General features: G+C 34.8%; 1 protein-coding gene across 1 annotated transcript in view; it reads left to right on the forward strand.

Moving 5' to 3' along the window:
- The window catches only part of C5 (complement component 5), a 28412-nt gene extending 17862 nt beyond the window's left edge, over nt 1-10550 (forward strand). The window contains exons 26-41 of the mRNA XM_009322130.1: nt 747-906; nt 1381-1476; nt 1774-1945; nt 2822-3027; nt 3820-3972; nt 4338-4400; nt 5219-5300; nt 5957-6008; nt 6713-6815; nt 7559-7633; nt 7729-7834; nt 8035-8121; nt 8485-8574; nt 9122-9205; nt 10032-10170; nt 10421-10550. Of these exons, the coding sequence (XP_009320405.1) occupies nt 747-906; nt 1381-1476; nt 1774-1945; nt 2822-3027; nt 3820-3972; nt 4338-4400; nt 5219-5300; nt 5957-6008; nt 6713-6815; nt 7559-7633; nt 7729-7834; nt 8035-8121; nt 8485-8574; nt 9122-9205; nt 10032-10170; nt 10421-10550 (1798 nt within the window). The remainder of the gene's footprint in view (nt 1-746; nt 907-1380; nt 1477-1773; nt 1946-2821; nt 3028-3819; nt 3973-4337; nt 4401-5218; nt 5301-5956; nt 6009-6712; nt 6816-7558; nt 7634-7728; nt 7835-8034; nt 8122-8484; nt 8575-9121; nt 9206-10031; nt 10171-10420) is intronic.
- The last annotated feature ends 1549 nt before the right edge of the window (nt 10551-12099 follow it).

Consider the following 12099-nt stretch of genomic DNA (forward strand, 5'->3'; position numbering starts at 1 on the left):
CTTACAACTTTGAATAATATTTTTTGATTCCTTGCTTTCACTTGTGAAATCTTTTGTTTATGTCCACAGTTCACACCATTACAACCAAGTTGGGCCAATGGTTAGGAGCAGACATACCTGAAATAATTTGTATGATTTTGCTCAGTTCTGAAACCTCTTCTTTGGGCTTGGTATTTTACAAAAGAACTGTGTAGACCTTGGTTCCCTGCAGAATCATAAGCTCAGGCAAAGTTTGCACCCCAAGTTTGAAGAAGGAAAGCTAAGTACAGGGACATGAGCAAGGGCAAAATAGACATACCTCTTGTTCACACAAGTATGATATTTAAAGGCTATCAAACAGGAGGGGTAGTACTGTTTATGGAAAACAGTCTGCCGTTGAAAATTAGGCAAAATACATAATCATTGTCTCGCTGTTCAGAATGGCAAATGCAGTTGGCTTATAGAAGGAAGGAATAAGATGCTTCAAAGGCATCTTCCTTAATTTCTGCGCATGTGAAAAAGTAATCTTTTGGGGATGTAATGGGTTCATATCCTGAAACATGGAAATTGATCCTAGTTTAAAATTATTTGAGTAATTATTACCCATTTGTTAAGTTAAATTCAAAATTCATCTGCAATATTTCTTTGAACTGTAGGAGTGTGTAGCATACCTAAATCATAAGTAGTGCAAATTTGTGCCTAGCCTCTAGCAATGTGGTAGAATTTGCTAATCAAAACAAATATGATCTGTTTGATTTTCTTGGCAGGTTGACAGCTTTTGCTTTAAGGATTCTTGGACAAGTTAATCAATATATAAATCTCGATCAAATTTCTGTTTGTAATTCACTTCTGTGGTTGATTGATAACTGTCAAATGCCAGATGGGTCATTCAGTGAATTTTCAAATTACCAACCAGTGAAACTACAGGTATAAAACACAAAAATTTTCTGTGCATATACAGTAAAAGCTGAAGTCACCAGGAGGTAATGTGTTTTAGGAATGCAAGATATTTTAGGCTGCATTTCACCAGAACACCTATTCGAGACAATTTTGCTGAATTTGCATTTTTCTAAATTCATTTAAAGAACAACACAATCTTGCAAACCTTTGTGTTTTCCCACTAAAAGTAGCTGCTTGCCACTTCTGAATATTTAGAAAAGTTTATGTAGGTTGATTTTACAGTATAATAGTCTTGGCTTGCCAATAACTTTATATAATTTTGTCTCTTTTTTACAAATAAGCTATTAACCTTCAAAACAGTCAACATATTTTCAGGTTAAACCAAACTGATATTTCTTACGGAAATTTCTATTTGTTTCCTCACCTAAACTGTAAAAAGTTCTATTTATTTAAATTAGCTGCTGTTTCTATTTATTTATATTTACATATTTTATTTTGTAGGGTACATTACCTAGAGAAGGTAAAGAAAAATCTTTGTATCTCACAGCATTTTCTGTTATTGGAATTGAAAAGTCAATTAACATATGTCCTACTCAGGTAAATAATATTTTTATTTCTGCCAGCAGTCATGTTCTGGGATTCTAATTTCTTCCACTTTCTTTAACATTTGTTCAAAGAAATCAAGAGGCTTTTTTCAATTTCAAAGATTAAGATTTATTTGCTTTGTTAGTCTTTGTCTTTCAAAATCAGTAAAAGAACAATAATGAAATTCTGGATCACTTTATAATAAGATATATTGTAGAAGATACTATATATACCTATACCGTCTTGATAGATGTGTTTCTTTAAAAATAAGTCTAATAGATGTAAGCTGTAGCCTGTTCATCCTTTCAGAAAATCCAGGATGCTAAAAATAAAGCAGGAGATTATTTGATGAGAAACGTGCAGTCTGCTCAAAGCACCTTTACTATGGCAATAACTTCGTATGCTTTAGCTCTTGTGGATTTGAACCATCACTCTACACGATTGGTGTTCTCTGCACTGAAGAAGGAAGCATCTGTCATAGGTATTATTACATTCTCTCAGAGTGTCTGTACTGTAGATGGCTCTCAGGTAGGCTGTTCTTTTAGTATTTTTAAATTCTCTAATGTGATGGCACTACTTGGAGAGTGAATTTCAGTGATGCTTGCTTTGGCATAAGTGAATTTTTACTCTTGTGTGGCCTAGTGTTTTCGCTAGACTGAATCCTGCTTTCAGCTTTTCAACAGTGCAATTTCATTAGCAGTATGCAAGTCAGCTAGGCATCTGTCATTCCACAACGTATCACGTTTGTTCTATCTATAGGCTTTCCTTTTATGCAGGTGTCCATGGTGGATTGCATTTGTCTGCCTCCTCAGCCTTATGATGTGTCCACTCTCTTCCTTGGCTCAGTGGAATTTTTCACAATATCTGCCACTGCCCTCACTTTTGTTGTGTTGGGTTTTCGTCTTAATTTCTCACTGGCTGATGAGGGACTTTGTAGTCTCTTGTGAATGCTCTTCCTTTTTAGTGTATTTTGGTCACAGGCAAGGGACTCGGACTGTTCTCTGCCAAGTAATGATTTCTACTGGAATAGAAAAGCTTTGTCCTGTCTGTTGAAAGTGGTTTTTTAAAAAAATAGATTTAAAATCTGTATTCTATTTGTTTGGCCACTCTATCACTGTTCAGGACCAGCAATATTCAGATATGCATCAGATGCATTGTATCGGGTCTGTTTATCATCAGTTTCTAGTATAAACATCAGACTTACTAGTGTAAAAGAAGTATATCTTCACCTCCTGTTAAATGCAGATTGAGTTCCTCCTTTTCTCCCTGACCTGAGTAGGCAATAGTTCACCTTGTGTAGTCTGGAGACAGCTGTTGCTATGTTTCAATCTGAAACCTTCCTTTTATACTTTTGTAGGTGACCCTCCTATTTATCGTTTTTGGAAAGATACTCTCAAAACACTAGACCAACACACTCCCAGCACCGTTACTGCACAAATGGTTGAAACTACAGCATATGCCTTGCTTACTACTTTGCTAAGAGGGGACAACAGCTATGCTAATCCAATCATCAAATGGTTGTCTGAAGAACAAAGATATGGTGGAGGATTTTATTCAACTCAGGTGAGCTTTTAAATATTTTATTCCCATTCTTCAAGTACCAAAATCTGAGATGTCTTAAGAGGGTAATATCACTACATGACCACATTGACAGGTTCTATGTGCTATGTATAGGATTAGTATCAAATGACTCTGTTGCTGTGATATTCTTTGTCTCTGGGAAATACGATTTCTTTTCATTAAATCTGTTATGAATAGAAATTTGCAAGCTGATTCCACTGACTTCAGATCTGCTGAATGAAAAGAATCATAGGAAGAAAACTGTTTTCCTAAGTTTCTTATAAAACAGAATATTTCATTTCATGACATGATCTTTGTTCTTGTTTTCCACAAAAATGGAACACAGTGTAAGTAAGTATGCATTTTTTCATTGTAAAAACTGTGTTAGTATGCATGAATAGACTAGAAGTCAGGTGAAAGTTGCCAGGTTTCTAATACACTATCAACTAGTCATACTATATAGAATATTCCAATTCATGCAACCTCCCTTTTTTTAAATTACTAAAAATCTATGAAGAAACTGATGAGTGCTGTTTTTGTTTATTGCTATTTGCTTGCTTCCTTTCTAGTACTTGCATGCGTTTCTTTAAATTGCACAAATATGTCTATGAGTATACTGTTAAATATGTTACCACCATGTTAAGTGTACTGCTGAGATGCTGCTAAGCTCTTTAGTTAGTAATGGTTACCATTATTTGTAATCATGTTTAAGTGGCAGAAAATAAATTGCTTTGTAATGCATTTTCACTTCTTTTTAATTTCTGGAATTAATTCTTTATAATTGATTTCTGACAGGACACAATTAATGCCCTTGAGGCCCTGACTGAATATTCCCTTCTTGTCAAACGGCTTAATCTGGACATGAATGTTAAGGTGGCATACAAAAACTATGGAGATCTTCATCTATTTAAACTGACAGAAGATAATTTCGTAGGAAGAACTATGACAGTGAGTGAATAGTATTGCTTTTGAAAAGTGAAAGCAGAATTCTTAGCAACTTGTTAAATAATTATTTGAACTTTGAAATTGCTACTAAAGTAACTTTTTCTTTTAATAAACTGGTAGTAATTTGGTATAACAAATGTTTAAGGACTTTGCTTATCTGCTAAATTTAATGCATTTGAATATTCATTTAAATTTAGTATCTCTGCTTGTTCCTGTGAAGTTTTTTTTGTAGAGTCTGTTTGTAGCGTCAGGCCTCACTATGTATTTAAAATGTGGAAAAGACAAGCAGATCGTCTGACCTGAATTGTTGCTAATAGTGCTATCTTTATTATTAACTTACAACTTTTTGTTTAACATCAATCCTTTAGGTACCTTTGGATGATGACATATATATAAGCACTGGAAGCAGCACTGGCATAGCTACAGTAAATGTAAGCATGCAACCAATTCTTTTAAATGGAATCTCTGGTTTGTTAATATCAACATTGAAAAAGAAACTGAAATTTCTCAAAGTATTCCATGTGTTGTCCTTACCTTTAGACTGAAGTGATGGATGTCATCATGGCTATATTTTGGATTAAGTACAAGCCATTGTATGATTTATGGCTAATGAGAGAGAAGTTGTGAAGTTTCTTCCTCTTCATTGGAGGTTTTCTGTTCCATAAATCTAAATAGATGATCAGCTTAGTTTTAATGCTCATCAGTTGTTACTGTCTCTGCTTAGACAGCCAAACAGGGAAGACCCAACTTAATGATTGATTTTGAGAAATTGCTCAACTCTGTAATTCTGGTGTTTACTCTTAGTTTATTAAGCAATGTCATTGAGAGACTGTTTTCTTGCAATATTTAAAGGAATAATTTGTGTGTGCCTAAATATTAAGCTGTTGCCATGGTATATTTTCTTCTAAACTTTCATAGCCTCTTCTAGCATCAAACTTAACATCTGAAATGTGCATGTTCTTGTGTACTAGTATTTATATTCATAAAATATCAGGAGTTGTCTGGGTAATATTTTTAGTCTTGTAAATCCAACCAGCAAGAGTGGTGTGGTTTTGCTTAAGAATTCCCCCGTTTCTTTCTGTGCTGATCATTTATTTATTCTGCTTTGTGTCCATCAGAACTAATCATGCTGTACAGACTTGTTTTTACTGGTATTATATTCTCCATATTGTGAGTTTCCACAGTTTTATGCCAATTTTGAGGATTGTTTACTGCTTCTGTTTCGTCTAATTTATTTGTATGTGTGTAGGTGAGGACAGTATATAATACAATCAGTACTTCTGAAGAGTCATGTAACTTTGAATTGAAGATTGTTCCAAAGAGAGATGATGGTAAAGGGTTAATATGGCTTTAAATATTACTACTCGGGTCAGTGCAAGGGAGGGAGGGAAAAAAAAACTTACTTTGTTTAACGAAGTATTTCTTATTAAGAATGAAACTGTAATAAATTCTGCCACTTTCTAAAAGCAAAACTGGAAAAGAAATTGCTAGAAGCCTTTTTAGCCCTTCTTGAAACTATTGCCTTTTTGTGAATAGAATTAACTTTTAATGTATTTGTTAGGTGCATTTTTACTCATTTATGGAAGAGTTTTTGCAGTTGGGGGAGTGAGGAATACAAACTTCTAGCAGAAGAAAGAAATATTATGGGGGATGGAGGGGGGGTTGCAGCGAGCTTTACAAGGTACTGAGAGTTCTAGTCCAGTTACAACAGGATATACAGCCACATTCTGAGCTTTTGCCATGAAGTAGTTTTAATAACATAAGTACACAATAAAGTACATTAAGCATTAAAGCTGTCATTTCACCTGAATTATAAAAGAAGTATAATGTTATTTGTTTGTGGCTAGACAATGAGTTCCTATAAAAATAGCCACCAAAACAATTCAAAGAATTATCTTTCAATTATGAAAATGCTTTATGAGAATTTTGGATTGCTGCTTCTGAAGAGTTATAAAATTACTTATTTGACTCTACTCGATATGAAAAGGTTACAGAAAAGAAGATGGTGAGCCACTTGGGCGCTTAGAGGCTTGTGCAAAGTAAGTACAGCTGATGGGGTTTTTGTTTGGTTGGTTGGTTTTATTCTTTCTCCAGTGATTGAGCCAATGTTTTGCATTTAAAGGTTTCATTTAACTAAATGCTGGTTCTAAATGTCCTGGATTTCCTAACATTCAATGCTCCTCCTTGCAAAGGTGGAATTCCCGGCTGACATGTTAAGGAATTGGAGCAGTGCAAAGCAAATGCACTGTGGGTCTACGTATGCATTATGAAATTAATCTAAGAATGTTAGAAAGGCTTTCTGGTCTTCTGGTTTTCCTTAGTTTTTGTTTTAATATTACATTAATTGACATATATATATTAAATTTCTTTTATTTTTTGAGAGATTCAAATTTTTTTGTTTGTTAATAATTGCACCTGGTCTTCTGATCTTCTTTTCTTCCTGTTTCTTCACTTTTACATATGTGTGTAAACAGAATTAGAGCCAAAGGTCATGATCTCTTTGGGAGGGAGTTTTTCTTTAATTTATATATGGCTTCTTCTAGGACGTAAGTATTAAGAAAAGCTTCTTTATGCATGATATTGGCATAAATCTGAAATGATTCATCTGGACTATTTTGCTTCATTATGGGCTTATTGTGGTCAAAATGTTGGTAGAATTTTCCTTAGGTTTTTCTGGGATCACATTTGAAGATTTCTTTTTAATTTCAGTTGTTTAACTAATATTATTTTTAATCTATTTCAGGTACAGGCCTGGTGTGAGAGAGCCGCAGTCTAAGTCTGCTCATGCCGTGATGGACATAGGTTTGGTTAGTGGATTGGAAGCAAATACAGAAGACTTAACTACTGTAAGTATTAGAGAACGTTTTTCTTTTACTGAAGTTTTTTTGACAGAACTATAATTTTACTGTTCATCTTTTTCTGTTAGAGTAGTAGTGCAGATTTATGTCATTATATCTTCATTGCTTCTAAGCACTTCTAATACTAATGAGAATAATCTACCTAAGTCTAGATTATGGATTTTTGATAGAGTCAGAAGCTAGACATCTAGTTAAAGTTTGACATCTAGGCTCCCTCTGTTGTTAGTGGAAAGACAAGGGCGGATAGAGAGTGGTTGTGTCTGCGTTAGGGTAGTGTGAATCAGCCTCTGGAGATGCTGTATCTGCTAACTGTAAAGGGACCACTGTTAGTATACACACCTAACTATTGGCTAAAGTTTGTGAACTGAATCTTAACTGTAGTGCTTGTGTTCATCCAGCTCCTCTTGACAAGCATGCGAGTTATAGTTAAAGGCAATCAGAGTTAGAGTTATAAGATTTAAATGGCATACTATATGTGGACTCAAGTATTCTTTTAAGGATAATTAGCTCTTTAATTCTTTATTACCTTCATGTAATGTGTAAAAGGATAATTTCCCTAAAAGAAAACCAAAAGGACAAGTGAGAGTATGAGCATTATAAAGAGGCCACCCTAAAATAAGGGTTTTTTACATCTCAGAATTGTGCTAAAGCTACCGATTACAAAACCTTCAAGATCATCCAAAAATGTTTAACTTGTATAAAAGATTTTTCTCTGTTTTTATCCCCTACAGCTTGCAAGTGGAGTTGATAAGTTGGTAGCAAATTATGAGATAAAAGACGGACATGTTATTCTGCAGATAGACTCTGTATGTTACCCTTTCCATAACTGTAAGCACTTTAACTCTTTGGAATAATTTTGTTTCCTTTAGAGCTCCTTAATTCATGTGTCTTTTTCAAATAGGTGCCAGCTGATAGTTTTCTCTGTGTTGGGTTCCGAATAAGTGAGCTTTTCCAGGTTGGAATGCTAAATCCTGCCACGTTCACTGTATATGACTATCATGCACCAGGTATGTGTTCCATGTCTTCAAATTCATATTTGTCCTTTAACTCTCTATTCCTCCTTAAAGACTACATTTTTCCTTCTTCAACAGCTTTTTAATCCTTGTTATTTTAAGCTCAGGTAACTTTTGACTCACAAAGTTTCAGTGCTGACTTCTTGGACTTTGATTTTCTGTATGTATTTATTATTTCTTTTTGGATCTTGTAGATAAAAGGTGCACTATCATTTATAACCCCTATGGAAATGAAAAACTTGTGCGATTGTGTGAAGGAGATGAATGCAAATGCATGGAAGGTAAACTTTTTAAAGATGTTTTCCCATTCCACTTGGTGGGAAAATGCAGTGTAGTGCTTTGGACAAAACCACACTATACACAAGGAGAAAAATCCTCATAAGAACACAGCTGTTGTCCTCCCCAAATTCTACATTAAAAAAAAAAATTAAAAAAATGTGTGCAGTATGATCATGGATGTCTGACTGGATTAAGTTCAGGTGATTGAGGGTGTTGTTGTGTATTTTAAACATTCATTGTTCCAGCATGTAATCCCATAATTACGGTGTTTCTCAGTAACAGTAGATTATCCCAAACAGGTAGAGGTTCATGATGTTTTACTTTTGGACATGTGATGACATTGGCTTTTTTCTTTCTCAATGTAGCTGAGTGTAGTAAAGTACAAGAGAGACTAGATCGGTCAATAACTGCTGATACCAGGAGAGAAGCTGCTTGCCAGAATGATATTGCCTATGGTAATATTTGAATTGTCATTACCTATTTCACGTGCTCTGACTGAAATGTTTACTTGTTTACTACTGCTGCAAAACATTTTGTTCCAATTAGATCTTTAGTGATTAAAATTCAGCAGGCTTGACAGTGGCATACAGTATATGAAGGTGGCATACTGGAGCAGAGAAGAGTAAGTGCTGCCCATACCCTGTGCTGAATAAAAGTCACGTAACCAGGGTTAGTGCACCAGTGAGCCTGATCTGATGAGTTCTGCTAATAAGCACTGTGTTTCTCTTGCTTGGTACTGTTCTAATACGATCATATGGCTTTGGGGTCAGAGGAAGTTGTGGGGCATCAGATGAGAGCATGGGTAGAGCTTCCATCAGATTAGAGCATGGGTAGAACTTGTTAATGTTTCTTAGCCCTACAGTGTATAGTTATTACCATCGTTTTTCCAGAAATTAGTATTGTAAAGGGACATTATATTCTCCATCTGAGTATCTGTAAGACATTTAGTGTGTATGGCAGGAACAAGGAATGACAAAACTTTTGTTTTGTATTGTTCTGCAGTTTATAAAGTGAACATCTTATCTCGCAGTGAAGAAGGTTACTTTGTAAAGTATTCTGCAGCTCTTCTGGATCTCTATAAAAGAGGTGAGTGTCCTGTTCTTAATTAATTTAACAATTTATTTAGAGTAAAAGCTGTCTGGTTGAGACCACTGATGCGGCTGACAAAAATCAGCAGTCAAACCTAGTCATTTCATGAGTAGAAAACCGTAGTCTCAAATACAGCCTTTGAGAATTCTTTTGTGCCCCAAGAAGGGCAATCTTTTGTTTGATGTTTTTAAACAGCTTTTCTGTATTATGGCTGTTGTTAACAAGCCTCAGCTGTAATCAGTTAAATGTCTTTTATGTGACAAAACAAGGTGAACATATTCCATAATCAATTAATACAGATGTGAGCTGCCATTTAAATGTCTCATTCATTCCACAGAATGCCCTCCCTTCCTGTATATACAATGATTGAAGTGGGGTAGTATGCAAGGATATGCCATGCCTTAACTTTTCTCAGATTTTTGTAGGTTGGGCATGTTTCTGCTTCTAGGAGAAAGGATGCTAGAATGTTCTTGGGCGCTCGCTGTCTTACCTTTAGGAGAGGTAGCCGCTTGTAGGTCCTGCGGAACTGAAGCTGATATTCACTCATTTTTCTTCTGAGTTTAAGCACCCAATATGACCTTATAATTACTATAATATAAAATTATTTAATGTGCATGAGGCTTATTTACCATTCATATTTAATTAAAAAAATCTTTTACAAGAAACATGGTTTATATCATCAAATTTTCCTGTTATATAACTAGTGGCAAATAGATCCCTAGGCTGTGCTGTACTGTAGAACATTTTGGTGTTTTCTGTCTAATACGTGAGTGACTGGAAATTCTTTTTGTGAAATTTTCCAATTCTTGACATTCTACTTCAGGGCAGGCTTTTGCTCAAAAAAATGATGAAATAACCTTTGTTAAAAAGAAGACCTGTACAGATGTTGAATTGAGCCCAGGAGAGCAGTATTTGATCATGGGAAAAGAAGCCTTAAAGATAAGCATCGGTTACAATTTCAAGTAAGTAACTTACCATCAGAGTATGCAGAGATTTAATCTTAAAGTGTGCTGTGAAGTGGCAAGTGTTTGTATGTAATAATTCTTATGTGATATATAATTGATTTAATTTTGTAAGTATTAGTTCAACCAATAGTTACACAATGTGTTTTCAGACGTGTACGTTTAAAACAAGATTATGAACACAAAGCAAGCAATCACATTTTCCTCCCTAAATCTTAGCGGCAAATGATCATTTCTTTTGTCATCTTAGATTCCAGTACCCTTTGGACTCCAGCACTTGGATTGAGTGGTGGCCTTCAAATACAGCATGTACATTTTGTCAGGAGTTTTTAAATACAATGGAAGATTTTGCTGAAGATCTCATCATCAGTGGCTGTTGACTTACTTGGAGAATTTGAAATTAAAAATATAGAGCAAATCTCATTTAAAAAAAAATCCTCAGCTGTTCAGTAATTCTTTTCCAAACTTAACATTCATTAATAGTTTATCTTGAAAAATGGTCTTTGCTTATATTTCATAGCCATGTTCTTATAACATAGTAATGTTCAAAGTACGGTTTTTAAGCTTGGATGGGAGAATAATGCAGAATCCTGCAAAGACATTTGAAGTCAGATGAAGTGAAGCGGATTGACTGTAAAAACAAACATGGAAAGTACTGTCTTGTGCCGGAATAACACTTAGAAGCATTAAAATCTGATGTCTTATTAAAACATGACCCTTCCTTTATTAAAAAAAAAAGGAAAAATAAAATGGTTTATCAAATAATTTTGTTACAACTTTAATTTCCAAGCAAATTTAAAAAAAAATAAATCTAACCTAGCACAATAGCATCCAAGTATGTAGGACAAAAATCTTACTGCAGCCCCAGTTTCTTTATAGTGACTGTTTTAAATGTTCAGTTTCCAACTTCATTAAAGTACTGTAGTGTAAGAATGATGGAAGACAACTCCTAAAGCTATTTTAGATTATGCCAAAAGCCATACTGAAGCCAGGTACTCCTGACCCCATTGTGCTTTTTTAGTTCCCTTAGACCTGCAGATGACAAAATCTTGCTGTTTTTACTCAGGCTAGTATCCAGGCATTTATCTTAACATGTTGAGTGACATTTTTCATTCAGCATGTGACTGGAGTAGTAGATTTTTAAATTCAACAGTCCTGAAGATTTGCTAAGTTTTAATAAATTAGTTTCTTCCAGTCCATGTCTGAAATGCAAAAATTTACTTTAACAGTGTACCGAAACACTGCAATGTATCTCAAACAACCAACCCCCAGGCCCTGCAATGGAAATGGAACATATTGGAAACTTATGGTTCATATTCTGTAGGTTGAAACTGTTATGGGCAACTTAACTCTTTACTGTTAATAAATAAACTGAATTTATGATGTTAAAAAACAATCAGGAAGACCTTAACTATACCTGGTGACATTTCAGTTATGAAGTGATGCTTATATGTGTTGAAGATATTCTCATTTGCAGAGCATTTTGGCACAGAAAGTTCTCCAGATAAGTAAAACATTCAATAAAAAGCTTTTTCAAATCTTATTTGTGTATGAAAGAGAGAACTTCCATTACACGTTTGTTGAATCTGTGCAGGCAGTTATTATTTGTGAAGTGGCAGTAGAATATTCAGAGGATTAATAGTGTTTTCTAAGGAATTTTTTGGAGAAGAGCCAACAGAATGATTTGGACATGCCATGTCAGTTTGTCTGATGAGACAAAAAGCATTTTTCTGAAGTGCTGCATAGGTATGCTGCAAAGGCAAAGCTATTTTTCATAAAAACCTTGATATTTTACTGTCGTGGTTTAACCTCAGTTGGCAACTGAGCACCACGCAGCCGCTCACTCACTCCCCCCAGTGGGATGGGGGAGAGAATCGGAAGGGTAAAACTGAGAAAACTCGTGGGTTGAGATAAAAACAGTTTAACAGG

Source organism: Pygoscelis adeliae, unplaced genomic scaffold, assembly GCF_000699105.1.
Source record: "Pygoscelis adeliae isolate BGI_AS28 unplaced genomic scaffold, ASM69910v1 Scaffold114, whole genome shotgun sequence".
Taxonomy (NCBI): Eukaryota; Metazoa; Chordata; class Aves; order Sphenisciformes; family Spheniscidae; genus Pygoscelis; species Pygoscelis adeliae.